This window comes from Phoenix dactylifera, chromosome 8 (assembly GCF_051530095.1).
Source record: "Phoenix dactylifera cultivar Ajwa chromosome 8, Ajwa_hap1_PhDact_Kaust_v1.1, whole genome shotgun sequence".
Taxonomy (NCBI): domain Eukaryota; kingdom Viridiplantae; phylum Streptophyta; class Magnoliopsida; order Arecales; family Arecaceae; genus Phoenix; species Phoenix dactylifera.
Genome location: NC_143197.1, coordinates 27,994,281 through 28,013,168, shown reverse-complemented (window position 1 = coordinate 28,013,168; position 18,888 = coordinate 27,994,281). Strand labels below are relative to the sequence as shown.

The 18,888-nt window shown below is 38.2% G+C and overlaps 1 protein-coding gene across 5 annotated transcripts in view; it reads left to right on the top strand.

Annotated features, from left to right (window-relative positions):
* The window catches only part of LOC103716688 (putative LRR receptor-like serine/threonine-protein kinase At1g06840), a 59,478-nt gene that overhangs the window by 20,511 nt on the left and 20,079 nt on the right, over window positions 1-18,888 (top strand). For all 5 annotated transcript variants that reach the window (XM_008804790.6, XM_088703376.2, XM_088703375.2 and 2 more), the window contains 8 exons: window positions 6,649-6,717; window positions 7,264-7,332; window positions 7,503-7,574; window positions 7,849-7,935; window positions 8,019-8,087; window positions 9,159-9,652; window positions 11,499-11,654; window positions 12,879-13,162. In XM_008804790.6, coding sequence (XP_008803012.2) covers window positions 6,649-6,717; window positions 7,264-7,332; window positions 7,503-7,574; window positions 7,849-7,935; window positions 8,019-8,087; window positions 9,159-9,652; window positions 11,499-11,654; window positions 12,879-13,162 — 1,300 coding nt within the window. The remainder of the gene's footprint in view (window positions 1-6,648; window positions 6,718-7,263; window positions 7,333-7,502; window positions 7,575-7,848; window positions 7,936-8,018; window positions 8,088-9,158; window positions 9,653-11,498; window positions 11,655-12,878; window positions 13,163-18,888) is intronic.

The following is an 18,888-nucleotide window of genomic DNA, read 5'->3' as shown; positions in this document are numbered from 1 at the left end:
GGTACGCCGAGCCGGACCGGTACGGCGGACCTTGCTCCACATAATACATATATGAACCTCTACAATACGTCGACCCAACTAACGCGGAAGAAGCATGTGATTAACACTGGTCTCTATAGAGCCCAAGAGAGGACCTTTGTCCAGCATCACACTTCAAGGAGATCTTGGTTATGGGTCTTACCATACTAGGTCAAGGCATTCCTTATCTATTGCCCTTTCCAAGAGGTAAATTAAAAAAGAAGCAAAAAGAAAAGATGAGAGAAACATGTGATGTATGGCACCTGCTCGAGAATTATATAATAATAAAAATACCAGGTGATACACATCTAACATTTAAATAGATGCATTTTATATATGCATCATTTTGCAAGTTTGATATCCAAAAATGCTATTGTATGATGATGCATTGATTTATGTTGGTGCACTTCATGATGTCTACGTGTGCTAGTTATAATCTTTTCCTGTTTTAGTTCGATGGTATGTTGCCAACTTAAATTCCTTTCTAGAACTTAAATTTCTTTCTCGGCCATCCTTGCCTACTTTGTTGTATATTTTACTTTGTTCTTCTGCCTTGCTTCTCCCATCAGTATCTTGGCTTCCACTCTTTTCTTTCCCACCCACTATATTTTGCATCCACCTTTCTCTCATTGCACCTGCCATTTTCACCCCTTTTGTCATCATATTAGACTCTTTTCTATGGCAAGGTGCCGATTGTTTACCCATTATCATGTTATGGAAGGCCAACTTCAACGTGCAACCTCTTCTCAGACCATTTTAATTGATTTTCTTGCTTGCATCCTTGGCAAGGTCTCCTACTCCAACTGTAGATCTTCAATCCTTGAAGGTGTCATCTGTATTGATTTTAATATATCCACTTTGTGGATTAAGCAACAAATCACTTGCTTCTATCCAATTTGTGGATTAAGCAACAAACCACTTGCTCATTCTTGTGGCTAAAATTTTGTTGTTACTCAGCTTCTTAAGCTTTCTCCTAGCGTATTCCAATATGCCTTTTAGTGCAAGATTACATATGATATAGTCCTTACTCCTTAGTCAAACAAGATTGCATTTTGCATGATGATTTGGGTGGTTTTATGCTTCCTATTAGATACATGATCGCATTAGTAGTTTGATGGAATGACGTTGGAGCGCTTGCATGGATCGGGGTCCCGTACACATGGGTCTCAGGATACATCTAGTTTTTGATGATTAGTTATTTTTCTATTTCGTTGAGGCAAGTTTGATGTTTATAAATTCTAGAGAGTTTGATTTTTATGAACTTTCCTTTTGAGAACTTTTGATGTTATTAGGAAAGTTAGTAGTTAGGATTTTTCGAGTTAGAGGACTTGGAATCTCATATTGGAAAGTTGAAGAAAAGAGTCCTCTTGTGTTACTTATAAATACTTATATTGGGGCCCCTTTTGTAATCATACTTAAAATCTTTGAGTTATTGATTATTGAGAGTTCTCTTATGGGAATTATTCTTTTTTTTCTCTCTATTCTCTCTCTCTTCCCTTTTGGTGGATTTCTAGGATTTGCAAGTGAACGTGTGAGAGTTGTATCCTTGGAGTAGCCAGCCAATATAGTGTTTACGGCTTTGGAAGAAAGTGATCCACTCCTGCTCTTTTTTCAACTACCATCTGCCTCTGTGTCGTTCATGCCATAGTGGGGTTTCTACCTCGCGACGATCGGTTGTGGCGACATCTATTCTCCTTCGAGTTTTTAGCTTAGGTTCAACATCTTCTTGGCATCGGTACCAGAGCACGATTTCAAGATGCCGCCCCATCATCGCAATGTTGAAGAGTATGTTGAACGTAAGTAAGTTCTGCAAGACAAAATTTGATGAATTGTGCTGCCAGCGCTTGAGCAACTTCAAGAAGAAAATTAGTGACTTCAACAATGACAAGTGAACATCGTCATTGTCAAGGTTTTAATCACTACTCTAACAGAGCGTGCCCTTTGATAATAAATGAGTGTTCCAATGAAAAAATGGAAGATTTCAATCTGTTCTACAATTGAAGAGCATCTTCATCGAGTGAAGAAGATAATCATCGTCAAGGCGAACGAAAACTACATCACAACCATCGCGACTTTGGCATCAAAATAGATGTCCGTGATTTTGAAGGACGCCTGCAACCTGACAAATTTGTTGATTAGCTCCACACCGTTGAATGAGTTTTCGAGCTTAACGAAGTTCCCAACAATCGACGTGTGAAGGTAGTCGCCATCTAGCTCAAAAAATATGCATCAATTTGGTGCTAAATTTGAAGCGACGACGTGAATATGAAGGACAGAAGAAGATTTGAACGTGAGACAAAAAGCATTGCTAATTTAAATGTAAGTTATCATCAAAATAAATTTCTAAAGCTTCACAATCTTCAATAGTACGATATGATCATAGAAGAGTACACAATAGAATTCGAGCCTGAAGAGCAAACGTAGCGCGATATCTTGAAGCCTGAAATTTTGTAAGTTGTGTAACTTCAATCCTATTGGATATAATGACATGATACAATTGGCAACAAAGATTGAGAAGTAGCAGCTAAGAACAAGTAATTCACACTTTCTAAGATATAGAAATGAAGCATCCAACCAGGGAAGTTCTATGTCGAAAATGTTGGCGCCCTCTAAAGCCAACGCCTCCTAAACATCTCAGAAGAAGGACAAGGGCATCCTTAACAACCCCAGCTGTTCCAACACCATCGCTTCCAACCCTCGCAAGTGTTTCAAGTGCCAAGCTTTTATTGGTACCGGGCTTCTATTGCTTAGATCTCTTGCAACCAGGTACCTCTACTTCTACAAACCCCTTAAGTTCTTCAAGTTTTTCTTCTCTTTTTGAGGTCCACAATGGTGGTTCCAATCCAATCCTGCTAGAAAATGATAACCAAGATGATGCAGAAAGGTTAGTTTTCCTTGTGGATACACTTTTAGATGAAATTCAAATAGAATTGCTTGATGCTACATCAAATGCCCCTTCCTATAGACAAGACATAATTGAGGAAGTATTTATCTGATGTATACGTTGCAAGTAGCACAACAAGAGAAACTCATCATTAATGGGGAAAAACCAAAGAAGTCTCCGTACTTGTTAGCTCCATGGCGTGCAAAATCATTAAACAACACAACCTTTCCTCACAATCACCTTCTCATCCTCTTGGTGTGGCATTGGGTACTTCTAACAAGAATAGCCTTGAAATTATGCCGCAACCAGCATATTCTCATGCACAATCTCCAATTTCTTCTCCTTGTGAGCCTGTCGCCAATACTGACTTTCTCCATCAATGTTTTTAAAAGGATGCAATGCAAAGACTGGATGCCAAGACAATGTTGCAGTATTCATGGATCCAAAATGCAAGATGTGCTTTGCCATCCTCTATGCAACAAACAGGTGGATCAATTAGGAATATTGATGAAGATGTGGCTGATGACAACTCAAGCAGGGATAACCAAACTAGAAGTGAAAGTCCATCATTAGAGAGAACAAAAATAGAAGAATATGAAAAAGAGCTCTTGACTACTGATTCTGTTGAAAGGAATAGGACCGATAAAGATCTCAATTTAAAGCATAACCTTGCTTGGAATACTTGTTCAGACAATGCAGAAAATATCGTTGATGATGCGCTTCCAGCTCAGTGGTCTTTAATGTCTTTAAATTTGTCCTATGCTTCGAATGAGCCTAACTTGAAGATGTTGCAAAAGATGGCTAATCTTAGAAAGACTACAATATATTAGCACATCAAGCAAGCCCACCTATTGTGGTTGCCACCCATGATATCACAAGATCCTGAGCTGTACTTCCTATATCTCGCTACTCCATTCGACCCTGCATTGGTTTTATCAATCCTTCGGCTGCGTTGGACCTAGATCTTGTTTTCTTATCATACCTTGAGGATTATATCAACTTCTTGTGCTCATTGCGCATTCTTAATGCCTCTGCAGAGCGACCTACCACCGGAACACCATGTAATAAAATAATTGATGGCCCTTCCAAGGTTTTGAAGCGCATCAATCACAATATCTACAAAATTAAACTTTCTAGAGGCTATGGAGTGTTTGCAACAATAGCTGATCTATCCCCTTAATATGAAGACCAAAAAGATCTAGACTCGATAGCGAGTCTTTTCTAACTGGGGGAGTATTGACATCGGAGCGCCAAGTCGCGAGTCCCAGCCACATAGGTCCCGAGTTCAGGCTGCACGGATCACAGATCCCATATGCATGGGTTTCGGGTCTCATATGTACAGATTTTGGGATACAACTAGATTTTGATGTTGATGTTAGTAAATTCTAGGGAGTTCTGATTTTTGTGAACTTTCTTTTTAAGAACTTTTGATGTCATTAGAAAAATTAGTAATTAAGGTTTTTTGAGTTAGAATAGGACTTGAAATCTCATATTAGAAAGTTGAAGAAAAGAGTCCCTTTGTATTACTTATAAATACCCTTATTGGTGCTCCTCTTGTAATCATCCTCAAGATCTTTGAGTTACTGATTATTGAGAGTTCTCTTGTGGGAATTATTCTTTCCTCCTTCTTTCTATTCTCTCTCCTCCCTTGTGGTTGATTCCTAGGATTTCCGAGTGTGTGAGAGCTATACATTTGGAGTGGCTAGCCAAGATGGTGTTTTTGGCCTTGGAAGCGTGATCCATCCCTGCTCATTTTTCAATTACCGTCTGCCTTGGTGTCGTTCGTGCCGTAGTGGGGTTTCTACCTCACCATGATCAGTTGTGTTGACATATCCATCCTCCTTCAAATTTTCAGCTCGAGTTCAACACTTTCCCAACGTCATGGAAGCAGATCCTGCCATGGTTATTTGGTGGATTAAGAACTGATCGGCATGCTACAAAAGGTATCATCCATTTCTTGATGATAGTCTGTGATTATCCTCGAGGCTTACCAAGTTCGTCACCTCTAGGACCTACTGTGAAGTGAAATAAGGAGCAGACTAGTTGGCAGGCCTTGGAACATCGAGCAATGCATCCATCCTATAGACTGAAGATTTTCTAACACCTATCTCTTTTGGATAGATGCTCCAGGATGTATTTACTTAGGAAGTATATAAAGGGGCTGGACTCTCTCTATCTGTAAAAAAAATAAATAGAGACAGCTAGCATAAGCAATAAATATTTTTCAATGCCACATGATTTTCCCTCCTAGGTTACTCTCCTTAATATAAATAAAGAATTCCATGCTGGCTTTTAATATTTGTCCATAAGTAGGGAGTGTCAGTCCTCCAGGGAAGCCTTGCAGCTTGGACACTCTATCAGAAAGTAGACATGCCTCCTTTTCATTAGTTCCATAGAAGGAAGCTTCTCCAAAGCTACCTTCTGTAGAAAAGCAACTATTGTAGCTGCTGGAATAGATGAAACAACACATGATCCCGTGGTTTGTTTTTTGAGGTAGGTCTGGAAGAAAGTTACCAACCAACTAGATATGCATTCTTCCATCTCGAATATACAGCCATGAAGACACATCTTTTCCATCCCTATATTGAAAAGTAAATATGAAGTCATTATTTGTTTGAGGAAAAGAATCTTCTAGTAATATCCTTAGTCCAGTTTCCATGAGCATTTAAAAGTATATGACAGTGAGGTCCTCCTCAAGACATCCGGTTTAAGGGACTAACTCAATTATTAATTGGGTACCATAGAACTGATTGTCCAGTAATTTATGTTAGAACCATTCCCCACTATATATTGGGTACTCGGTCCTAGATTGTGCACCATCTTGATTATGATTTTAGCAATCAGCAACGCATTATGTTTTACCAATTATGCGTCTGATATTTGGGCCTCCAAATCATCTAAAACTTTAAATCTTGAATAGCTCTGCCTGCTAACTTCATGATGCAGGCTTTATGCTGCTACTCTTGATCTTTTGAATGCCAGCCCACCAATGTCTCTCCTTGCAATAAAACTTTTTCCTGGCAAGAATGCAATGACCTCTTGCTCCACACTGCAGGCAGCAGATGAAGGATCTCACTTTGTTGTTATGCTTTCATGAAGCACATTAATTAATGCCATGAAAGGACTCTCTGTTAAATAACATTGTACAGTAGTGGTAATACTTTAGAATTTAGATACTGGATTAGCAACTATATCTACTAATATGGAATCAAACTCTATCCAACCATTAGATTGCCTGTGTTTTTAATGGATGAACAAGACGCTCATCATCTTTAACTCATGTTTAAATAAAACCGAACAACATGACTATTTGTTTGAGTATCATTTATAACTTTGGTGTTAGATGACTGTTTATCAGTCACTTAGCATTTAAGTGAATGCTTTTGACAGTCTTGCTTGTATGTGTCTGTTTTCTTTGTTTTCCTTCATCCTTGCTTCATAAATTCTGAATTGTGGTTGATTAGCAAGCGCAATTTAATTGTTGCTTGATGATGATTTTGCTTTTTTTTTTTTTTTATATTTTGCAGATTCATGCTCAATGATGATATCTATATGTCCCTTTATTTTTGAAGTTTGCACTTTTTCTCCATTAAGATTTGTGCATTCAGTGGTTGTTGCAATATTAGAACATGAAAAAGATGGCTTTTCATGATTTACTGTAATACCTTATTTTTTCATAGTGAGGTAACTTATAGACTAAATCAAGAAATTGACTGAGAAGAAATGATTGTTTTCCTCTTTATCAGGAGTCTTAGGAACTGTGACTTGCAAGGATCTATTCCTGATTTGAGTAAGCTGCCTCACCTAATGTACCTGTAAGTATGGGCAACTTCAAATTTCGAGTTTCTTGATGTGATGATTACTTATTAATATCGTGGCACCCTAAGAAACTTAAATGATGCTCTTTGGAGCTATCTTAAGTTCTTAACATCGAACCATGATCGCACCATCTTTCTATGAGAGATTTTGGCGCTTTAAGATGAATATGTCATGTCTGAGGACATGAATTGTTATTTACTATTAAGCTGGATATTAAGTTATATACAAAGCACTGTAAGACATCTGTAGTATCAATCTTATTGCTCTATTAGTTACATAGTAGCTCATATGTATAGCTATATGCTATACGTGCACAACCATGTATAAATGAACGGAGGCACGTGCAAAGTAGAGATGTGTCACCATGTTGGTTCCATGTGGATTGCTGTGTTAATTCTCCTGGACACCTCAACTCTTCATATCACCGGTCCAGGCAATATGGATTGTTGTTGTGATTTCTTCAGGATTAATTATATAAATTAGTTTATTTCATTTTGATTAGTTCGATGGTTATTTAGTAATTGATGGTTTTCATATTTCAGAGATCTTAGTTCGAACCAGTTGAAGGGACCCTTGCCATCTTATAAGCTTTCGATTAGTATGACGACGATGTAAGAATTCTCAACTTTGAGATTGAAAGTATTCTCAAACTGTGTTTGCTTTCATTTGCTTTTTCCGGATCTGTTGGTCAAATCAAATTGACCTATTTCATGTGAGTCATCTGATGTTTGCAGCAAACTGATAAATTTCTGGGCTCTATTGTATTCTGAAATTTTTGCAGTGACCTGTCAAACAACTTTCTTGATGGATCCATTCCTACAAACTTTTCAGGTTTTCCGAAGCTCCAGAGATTGTAAGCCTACTTTTCCCTGCATTTATTTTGTAACTATAAAACATCTAAGCCGGTGAATGGATTTTTGTTGCCTTTTTCTAGAATTAGCTATACTCTCTAATACAGTTATTAAAAAGGATATCTTTAAATTCTGACATGGCATGTCATGGTGTACCGCATTAAGATATTCATTTATATATGTTCATTTTAGGATCTACATTATAAGATTCATGCACATGAATGTCATTAGTACACTGCATTTTCAAGAAAATGTGTAATCCTTTTCTTTTTGCAGGTCTCTCCAGAACAATCAACTAAATGGTTCTGTTCCATCCTCCATTTGGCAGAATATCACTTTTGGTGGAAATGATACTCTTTTCTTGTATGATATGTTGACCAGCAACTCTCTTTTGATGGACCTGATATATATGAATTGCTAGCTAACACTAAGTGTTCAATTTTCAGGGATTTTGAAAACAATTCTCTCACAAGTATACCTGTTGCTTTTCATCCTCCAGCGAATGTTACCATGTTGTATGTTTCTTTTTCTTACAGTCCTGTAGGAATGCATTGTTATTATTGTTTTGAAATATCTGCATTCTCTTGTTGATGTTCATATGTATGTACATACTTACATCAAAATATGAAGGTATATATGGCAAAGAATTTGGATGATAACCAACTATTCCTGGCTGATAGGAGGAAAGAATAATTTGTCTATTCAGCCAACCTTTACCTTATCTAAATTTTGGCTTGGATGTCCTGTAGCTTTTTCATGCATTTTATCATTCCTTTTGCAAGTATGTACATTTTTTATGTTGAAGGCTTATTTTTTTTAAGATACATACAGACAAGCATGTGCAGCACGCAAACATGTGAATAGATATCTGCAGTGTGTATTCATCCAAAAATAGACAGATTAAACAAATTACGCATGTGCAAGGTTTTCCAAAATTAATATTTTAATTGAATCTGGGCATTTGGCTGATAAATTAGTATAAAATCATAACAAATTTCTGTCAAGATTATGGCTATTCTTGCTTCTCCCCTTTGTTGGCTGTGCTGCCTTTTGCCCTGCTGCTGTGCTGCTGCATGCAGCCTACCTCTTCGCCCTCTCTCTCTCTCTCTCTCTCTGTCTCTTTGTGCATGCTTCCTGTAACATTGGCCCATGTTCTTATACGCTATTAACTGATATCTATGGTTACATAAGAATTTACAGCAGATAATTGAGGATGATATTTTATTTATTCATATCAGTCATTGATCAATGCCTATACAAATTGAGACCTTTATATTGGCCCAGATGAAAAATTTGGCATTTGGAACCACTTCCTTGAGCTTAGGGATGAATCCCTTGGTGCAGTATGTTTGCCATACTATTGAATGAAAAAACCTGACAAATATATTCTACCTTCCAGATTTTTTACTTCTCTGAAATGTAAACTCATTCAAATGTATGAGCTCCATTTTATTCTTTTATTCTTCGCTAGAAGTAGCCTGCTTATATACTTTTGCACACTTGGCACAAACTTGTGGTTCCATATTTTACTGTTTTCTTGTACAGTGGCATCGTAACTCATTTAATCTATATATTATTATGCTCAGGTTATATCGAAATCCTGTATGTGCAAATGCAAAGCAGCCTGATCTGGTTCGCTATTGTCAGCCTCAGGTTGAAAAGCAGACTTCTGGAAGCTCGACCAACTCTAACATAAATTGCATCCCTTGCCCGACGGATATACCTTATGAACATAACCCAATGTCTCCTATACCTTGTTTATGTGCTGTCCCTCTTGGAGTTGGATTTCGGTTGAAAAGTCCAGGAATCTCAGACTTTCCTCCATATATTGCTGATTTTGAGATCAACCTGACTTCTCTCCTCAAGTTGTTTCTTTATCAATTACACATTGATAGATATATATGGGAGGTTGGACCAAGGTTGAGCATGCACTTGAAGTTATATCCAGATAAATCTAATTTATTTAATGTAACTGAAATTTTGCGAATCCAAAGGATGCTTAGGGGATGGGAGATTACGCTTTCAGATACTTTTGGGCCCTATGAGCTCCTCAACTTCACACTGGGGCCCTATGCAAACGGTATGTCCTCATTACCATACGAATAAATTGCACATGAACACCCACAAAAATTGATAGGTATATCAATCACTAAGGAAATAAAAATTTATGTACATGAAATCAGAATTATAATTGTACGATGAAAAGTTCATAATGAGAACAGTCTTACAAGAGAGCTAGAAAAGCCTACGTTGTTTTTTTTGTTTTAGAGTTGAAGACGAAAAGGAGAAATGTAATTCTTTTGTTTGGTTATTGAAAGAAAATAAAACAAAGAAGAATAAAATATCAGGTCAAATTATCTCTCCTCAATAAGAAAGCTTTTATCTTGAGAGAAATATGCTACAATAAAACTTCAGTGCTCCATCTTCTGCCAATTTCTAATTTTCTGCAACCAGTGCCACAAACATTTGCTGTTACTACAACCACCACACATAAACACTGCCAGCTATGTTACTCCTGCAACTGTTCTCTCGAACATTCCTGTCACTAACGTTGCTCCTATTACAATTGTTGCCATTAACACCACTGTTGCCACTACCTTCACTATTTTGGTGCCATGGCCACTACTGCAGTACTGCTGCTCACTATACCACTATCCTTAGCATACCAAAATTTTACTAGTTTTGAGTATTCTTCCTTTTCTTTTTCTCCACTATTTTAAGTCTATAAAAATTGCTAATTTATTTGTTATTATTTTTTTTAAAAATTTTGTCCTCTGTTCTCTTAAACCAAAGAAAAGCTAAAAAAAAAAAGCAAGTATAATAAATTATGAATTTGAACATCAGGAAACAAAAAAGTGAAATTATTTACACAGCTTTTGAATTTTTCCAAGACCAACAGTTCTCATGTTAATCATGAGAAATTCTAGAAAAAAATCTGATTAATTGTTTATAAGCATGAACTCAGAAATTCTTGGGAATTATTGAACTATGTAGCCATGTCACAGTTGAGGTAGAATAGTCACAGAATAAGATCTGTTAAGTCAATAACTAGCTTTGTTAATTGGTGTACCGACTACCTCATGAAGCAATATCCTTCAACTCTCCTTTTTAAACCCTGGCTTCTAGTTTAGCCATTTCATAAGAGCTTGAGCCATGCTGCTCCTCCCAGAAGCCACATATACCTCATCTCCAAGATGGTTTAGAAGATACTTCCTTGGGGTCCGTGGTCCACCAATAAACTCCCATCTAGATTTACTTTTGTTATCTTTCTGGTAAATTAATCCATATTGGTGCAAAATTATTCTTTTTGTGGCCCATTACTGTGTATTATTAACATCAATTCCAGCCCATATTAGTTTTCTTTGGTATTTTATTTTTGTTTACTTTTTTGGTTGTGAGATTCTCTTGATTATAAATATTTCTTTTACTAGGCAACCTTATTTTGCATATTTTAAGCCAATGATATTGTTCCATATTGGTACTCAAACCATCCTTCGCCATTTTGGCATTATGCCTCTGACTAACTTGTCATTCTGTTCCCCAAATCATGATACTTGATACTTGTAATCTATAACAGGGTTTTCAAATGGTATGAGAATATTTTCACTTAGTTCCATTCAGAGCAGACTATCTCTTTAATCGTCCATTGTAGAATTCCAGATTCTTCAAGGCTAAAGGTTATATTATTTAAGCTAATCAAAGGCTCCATACCTCCTCGAGGAAGGTAGAGAAGTTGCTAAAACAAATGTTAGGAGACCATAATTTTTCCAACATAAAATATCATCATGCAATTTTTTAGACTTTCAGTGATTTCAGATTTTCAGATTCTTTTTTTATTTTTTCATTTGCAATTCCTAATTTGAACTTTATGTACTTTTGCAACTTTAATAGAGTAAAGCTGGTGTTAACTCATATTGCTATTGCAGAGATTCCAAATACTTCAAAAACGGGATTAAGCAAGGGGGCAGTTGCGGGCATTCTTCTTGGGGCAGTCGCTGGTGCAGGCACTGTATCTGCGTTGGCTACCATTCTGATCATGAGAAGACACTCTAGAAATCAAGTGGCTTCAAAAAGACGCTCATGTAAGTTTATTTATTTTTTTTAATTGTGAAGAATGACTTGACAACTCTTGTATTAACCCTCAAGAGGCATATATATGTTTAGTTAAATGAATAGTATCTTTTTAAGCAGCTAAAGTGAAGAAAGAAATACATAATTTCTAAAGAATGCCCAAAGTTGTCTTAGTCTAGTAACGCCTGATTTTGTTCTTAGTTTTTTGCCTTGCTTTTGCTTTGCTTAAGATCAACATTCCGTTCTGAAGACTTGAAGATTCTTCAACTCGAGAATTAGCTTATTATATACTTTCCGTAGTTTCTTTTTGTAGGAATCTGGAATTGAAAACCCTACAAATATGGTACGAGGAATATCAGCTGTTACATATTGTTCATAGTGATATCCTTTTGTGTTTGCTTACTAGAATGCGTGAGCACTGTGCTAGATTTTGTGTTCTTGACTGCACTTGTGGGAAAGCTAATACACATGCTTGCCTTCCCAATATTCTTCTACTGAATCATATAGATAATGGGCCATCTACTGTCTCCTTTCATTCATAGAAACATTGTTTGGAGCAAATGATATACGAGTGTTTCCTTCTCATTTTAACATCTCTTTGCACCTGAACAACTATGTAGTGTTAACTCCACTACCATAACCAGCTAATGAAATATTCATGCATGTGTTCTAGCTGTGTGCCTTATAATTTCCTGTATTCATCTAAAGAATTTGGAAGTATCTGAAATGGCTGATTGAATAATTCAGGGATATAACAAGACAATGCATGGCTATGTAGAACATGCTTTTTATTTTCCAATCAAGAACATGATATCTAGATTGTCCATTTCAAGTTGCTGGCTTTAGCCATTGAAACCTTCTAAAAGCTTGCTTGTACCATTAGTAGCCTTTATTTCATTATTTTTTACATCTCGAACCATAACTGGAAGATTTTGTTCATGCACAAGGTTAGATAGATGACGTCACATTCTTCCTATTATCTTTTAGTTTATTTTAAATTGGTTTCTCACCCAATAGGAGTTTGCCAGTTTTTTCCCTAAACATCAAAATTTTAGATCCCCTTTGCAGAATAAAATATCTAAGAGTTACTGAAATACGTGGTGTCATTGAGGATTGAAATGAATTATCCAAAAATGGCATGATTCTTATCTTTGGATGCTGCATAGAATTAGTTAAATTGATCAGGCTACTTTAATTCATTTTCCAGATCTCAAATTCTTTTTTTTCTTTTGCAGCGTCAAAATTTTCATTTAAAGTTGATGGTGTAAAATACTTTACGTTTGAAGAAATGGCTCTGGCAACGAACAATTTCAATGACTCGACTCAAGTTGGCCAGGGAGGGTATGGGAAGGTATATAAGGGTATTTTAGCAGATGGTACACTTGTCGCCATAAAACGAGCTCAAGAAGGATCTTTACAAGGTTCAAAAGAGTTCTTCACTGAAATAGAGTTGTTGTCACGGTTGCATCACCGAAACCTGGTTTCTTTGGTCGGTTATTGTGATGAACAAGATGAACAGGTGTATCTCTGGTATCCAGCCTCATTTATCAGTGAACAAAAATATTTATATCGTACTTATTTTATGAAAGAAAATATCAATCAGTGAAAAAGATCAAGTTTATTGATATTCTAAAAGATAATATAGTAGCTATGTAAGAAATCATCTGGCCAGATGGATGAACCATGCAGTTATAGAAAAAGAAAATGTTATATATTAGGCTGGCACTTCTTATGCAATACCACTCATTATATTTAGCTAATATTATTTCATTTATTTTATGTTATAAAATATGATTCCAATGTGTGAAAATGACTTGAGATGATTCGACACATAAGCAACCTTAATCCTAGATTGTCTCTATACCATATGATTTTTACAATTCACATTCTCAAATCAAGTACAAAATGTGCTAACATTTTGTATACTGTTGTGCATTTGATTTTCTATTATCATATTTGAGGGTTTGATGGGGCCATTGCTGGTGCAATGGTAAAGTTTTGGGCTGACAACTGCAATGGCATGGGTTCTAAGTCCTGGGTCAGCCACTATATAAAAACTGCTGAAGATTTAGAGTTTAGATTGTCCCTAATCAGCCCCTCCGAAACCCCAGGAACGTAACTGGGTAATGACTGTTTCTATTTTTAAGGGTTTGATCTTGAAAGCTTCGAATTATTCAATGCAATGTTAGTAATTGTTAAACAGATGAAGGAAAGCATGTCCACAATATCATTTGTTATGACTAGGTCATGTAATTTCTTTGTGATAATTTTTACAAGCATGTTGTAGTTAATGTGGTCTAAAGGATCGACCATACTGCAGTATTTACTGGTCCATACCCGGAGATACCATGGTATGTACCAAGGTCTGCCGTACCGGTACCGGTTGGCGTACCGGTGGCCGGCCGGACCGGTACAGTACCGACCGGTACGGAGCACGTATCGGTCGGCTCTACTATAAAAACAACCCGGTACTGGATTCCACGCGGATCCGGTACCGGTCTAGGGCCGGACCGGTATGTACTGGCCGGTACGGCAGACCATGCTATGTACTGTGGTACGGACTTTGCCTTACCACTAATGTAGACAAATTGTGTATAGATATGGGGGCATACATTGGTATGTAGATATAGTCACGTGGATGTATGCAATCTTGGTTGGTATGGTACATAGTAAGGTCGGAGGAACAGGTACCGGCACCGTACCGGTTCTCCAGCAGCATGAGTCGGTATAGACCGTGCCGGGCCTGTACCGACAGAGAGCACGGTTGATGCAGCATCGAAAACGGGAGAAGGTTGCTGTGGCGACAGAACAGAGTAACAGGGGAGAGAGAAAGGAAGAGGAGAGGAAAGAGAGGAAGAGAGGAAGAGGAGAGGAAAGAGAGGGGAGGAGGAAACGTGGGGAAGAAATCTCAAATTACTTTCATTAAAATCCTAATCACAATAAGGATCCTAGAGCCCAAAACAAGAAAATTAACACAAAACCTCTTATACACAAATAATTTCCAAAATAACACAAATAAAGCCTTACAACCATAAAAATGCAAACAAGCCCAAAAATAAAACAAAAAAATAAAATCCAAAATAAGAATGGTGGACTAGACGGGTCGATGATCAGCTCTGATGTCCCCTCAACTCCTTCCGGGTGGGAAAAGCTCGATCCCATCGAGTGCAGGTCTGGCCGGCTGTCGTACTGCTTCAGAAGGTCAAGGTCAAGGCGCTGCAACTCGGCTCTCGAAATTCACGTCACATCCGATTCTGGTCGACCTTTTCACCGAACAAGGTAACGTCGGTAACTTTCTCTCCTGATAGATATAACATGCTCATCTAATATATGTTATATGTGTTTTCTGCGAGTATGAAATTTTGAAGGTGGAGGCTTAACATGTAATGGGTCAGGATGATCAACAAAGGCGGGTGTATCAACAAAGGGGTCAGAAAGAATGAATGTTGTCTTTTTGTATGGGACTAAATCTTTAATATTAAATGTCGTACTAATCCCATAGTCTTCAGGAAGATCTACAACATAAGCATTCGAACTGATTTTTTTTAGGATTTTGAACGATCTCGCACTATGAGCTTGCAACTTTTTGAATGTTTCCGAAGGAAATCATTCAGGTCTAATTCTCATCATGACAATCTTCAACATTCAACTCTTTATAACGTATGTGCAAATCAGCAAGGGATTTATATTTTAAGTTATTAGAGTGAATGTGTTTGCTGATTTTCTGATACAATGTATGCAGGTGTGATGCAAATGATTGTGCAGACTCAGAGACTCTATGTTGATGAGACAGAAAAATCAGATCTATGGGCTGCCTAGGTTTATAACCATTCACCACTTCGAAGGGACTCATATCTAAGGACCTATTGACCGAACTATTATATGTAAACTCAGCTGTCGGTAACACTAAATCCCAAATCCTAGCATGTTCACCTACCAGACATCTTAAAAGATTTTCTAGACTACGGTTAACAACTTCTGTCTGGCCGTCAGTTTGCGGATGATAGGTAGATGAAAATTTCAATGTGGTGCTTATCATATGCCGAAGGGTCTTCCAAATATAACTCATGAAACATCCCTATCGGGCACAATAGATTTTGGAAGGCCATGGAGTCTAACGACTTCGTCAAAATAGAGTTTGGCAATTTTAGAAGCATCAGAAGTCTTAGAACAGGGAAGAAAATGAGCTATCTTTGAAAATCGGTCCACAACTACAAAAATGGAATCATGTTTGGTGGAAGTACGTGGAAGCCCTAACACGAAATCCATACTGACATCTTGCCAGAGACACTCGAAAACGGGTAGTGGAGTGTATAGACCAGTATTTTGTTTACGCTGTTTGGCTAGATGACATGTGCAACACTGATCGACAATTTTGGCCACGTCTCTCTTGAGACTCGGCCAGAAAAAATGTCTCTCCACCATTTCTATAGTTTTGTCTCTCCCAAAATGTTCAGAGAGTCCTCCAGCATATATTTTCCTTACTAGAAAATCTCTCAATGAGGTTCGAGGGATACACAATCGATTGGAGCGAAAGAGATAATCATTTGTAGGAAGAAATCATTCTGTTCTCTCTTTATTCCGTCTCGTAGGGTCAGGTATACTTCACCAAAGTCAGGAGGAAGATCCGGATAGGATCTTCCTATCAAAACCAATTACTTTAGTGCTCATCACGGATAGGAGGAAGATTCGTCGACTGAGCGCATCAGCTGCTTTATTCTCAACTCCGGCTTTATCTTTCAAAACAAAAGTATAGGCTTGAAGAAACTCGATCCATCGGCAATGTCTATGGTTCAATTTTTTTTTGAGAATTGAGATGTTTCAAAGCCTTATGGTCTGAATACAATATAAACTCTTGCGGTAGCAAATAGTGTCGCCAATGTCGCAAAGCTTGCACTACCGCATAGAATTTTTTATCATAGGTGAAGTAACGTAACCTGCCGTCGCTTAATTTTTCACTAAGAATGCGACATGGTGACCTTCTTGGCTTAACACGCCACCTATGCCAACGCTAGAGGCATCACATGCGACCTTGAATACCTTTGTGAAATCAGGGAGGCGCAAAACTGGAGCTTCGATCATTCTTTTCTTAATTTCATTAAATGCTTGGGATGCCGTTTTGGTCCAGATAAAGTCTCCTTTCTTCATGCAATCCATAATGGGAGACATTATCGAACTAAAACTCCTAATGAAGTGGCGGTAGAAAGTGGCTAAACCATGGAAACTACATACTTCCATTAGGGTCTTGGACTCAGGCCAATCTACTATCGTGCTTACTTTCTCCGGGTTTGCAGAAACACCCTTAGAAGACACTATGAATCCTAAGAAAGTGACATGATCAGTCAGGAAGGCACACTTCTTAGGGTTTGCAAAGAAGCTTTCTCTCCTAAGGATATCACAGACTTGCCTTAAGTGTGAGATATGGAGCTCTTGAGTTTGACTATATATGAGGATGTCATCAAAATACACAATGACAAATTATTCAAGAAAGGTCGAAAGATCTGCGTTATCACCCTCATAAAAGTACTGGGAGCGTTTGTTAACCCGAACAGCATAACTAACCATTCGTAGAGCCCATCTTTTGTTTTAAAGGCAGTTTTCCATTCATCCCTAGGACGAATCGAAATCTGGTGGTATCCACTCTTCAGGTCGATCTTGGAAAAGACCGTAGCACCAAATATAGAATCTAAGAGGTCATCCAGCCTAGAGATGGAAAAACGATACTTAACCGTGATTTTATTGAAGGCACGCCAATCAACGCACATCCTCCAAGAACCATCTTTTTTGGGGGTGAGGAGTACGGGTACAACACAGGAGCTTAGGCTCTCACGAACATATCCTCTTATGAGGAGTTCGTCAACTTGACGTTTCAGTTCAGCATGTTCGTTTGGGTTGAGCCTATGATGGGGAAGATTGGGTAAGGATGCGTCAGAAACTAGATCAATTGCATGCTAGATATCACGCATCGGAGGAAGTATATCCGGAAGATCCGTAGGAAAAACAGAATGAAACTCCTCTAGTAGGGGAACTACTGCCGGTGGGTGCTCAGGCTTCGATCCACATTGATGACTCTAGCCACAAGTGCAAACACAGGTGACTGGCTTTCAATATCTTTCATTACCTCTTTCGAAGCAATGATATGAAGTGCTTCATCTTTACGCAGGTTGGCACTCTTCATTTCAGGGGCGGGCTCTCTAGGAGGCAGTGAGTTCAGTATAATTTTCCGACCCTGGAACATAAAGCTACATAAATTCGAACGTCCATGAAGTGTGACGTCCATATCGTATAGCCAAGGTCTTCCTAGAATGACTTGACCTACATCCATCGAAATGCAGTCACACCAGATTTTGTCTTTATAAGATAGGAATTGAATTAGGACGAGGCATCTTTCCGACACGGAAATGGATGTCTTATCTACCCAAGCTACTTTATACGGGTTGGGATGAGGGGTAGATTTTAGGCCGAGGCAGGAGACAACTCGGAAGCAATGACGTTGATACAACTTCCGCTATCAAATAGGATTTTGCACATTTTACCATTAATCTTAACGAGAGTGTAGAACAGGGAGGTTCTACGCCAATCTTGTTCGGTCTTAGTCTGAGTTAGTGTACACCCAACCACATAGAGCCTAGGGTTTTGTTTACTTGGATCAGTGAGCTTCTTTTGTGATTCAGTCTGGACAAATTCTAATGCGGTCTGTTCGTCTCCAAAGTCTTCGATATAATCTTTGATGTTTGGTTCATAGACTTCTTCGACATATTCAGTCTCTTGGGTCCCAGCTTCTGGTTCAGTAATCAGGTAGGTCTTGGAAGTACATTGGGACGCTATGTGGCCGAACTTTTGGCACCAGAAACATTGGGTTTGGCTTCGAAAAGGAGGGTTGGGACCTAATATTTCTTTTCCTTTATCATTTGAAAGGTTCGGGACAGGCATCGGGGATGCCCTAGTCGGTGCTTGGATAGGGCTGGGCTGGTTAGGAGGATTGAGAAGCGGTCTGGGTTGCGGAAGATAATTTTGGTTAGGTCGAGCTCCCAAGGCCATTGGTCGAGGATCGATACGGCTCACCACAGGGGGCTGTAAGAAACTATCCACATCTTGAGCCAACTGGTATGCTTGGCTAAGTGTGGTAATCTCTCGTAGGATAAGTTCTTTCTGGATCTCCTCTCGGAGTCCTGCCCGGAACTTAGAGAGGATAACAGTCTCCTCTTCTATTACACCGCACCTCATATGAAACTCCTCAAATCG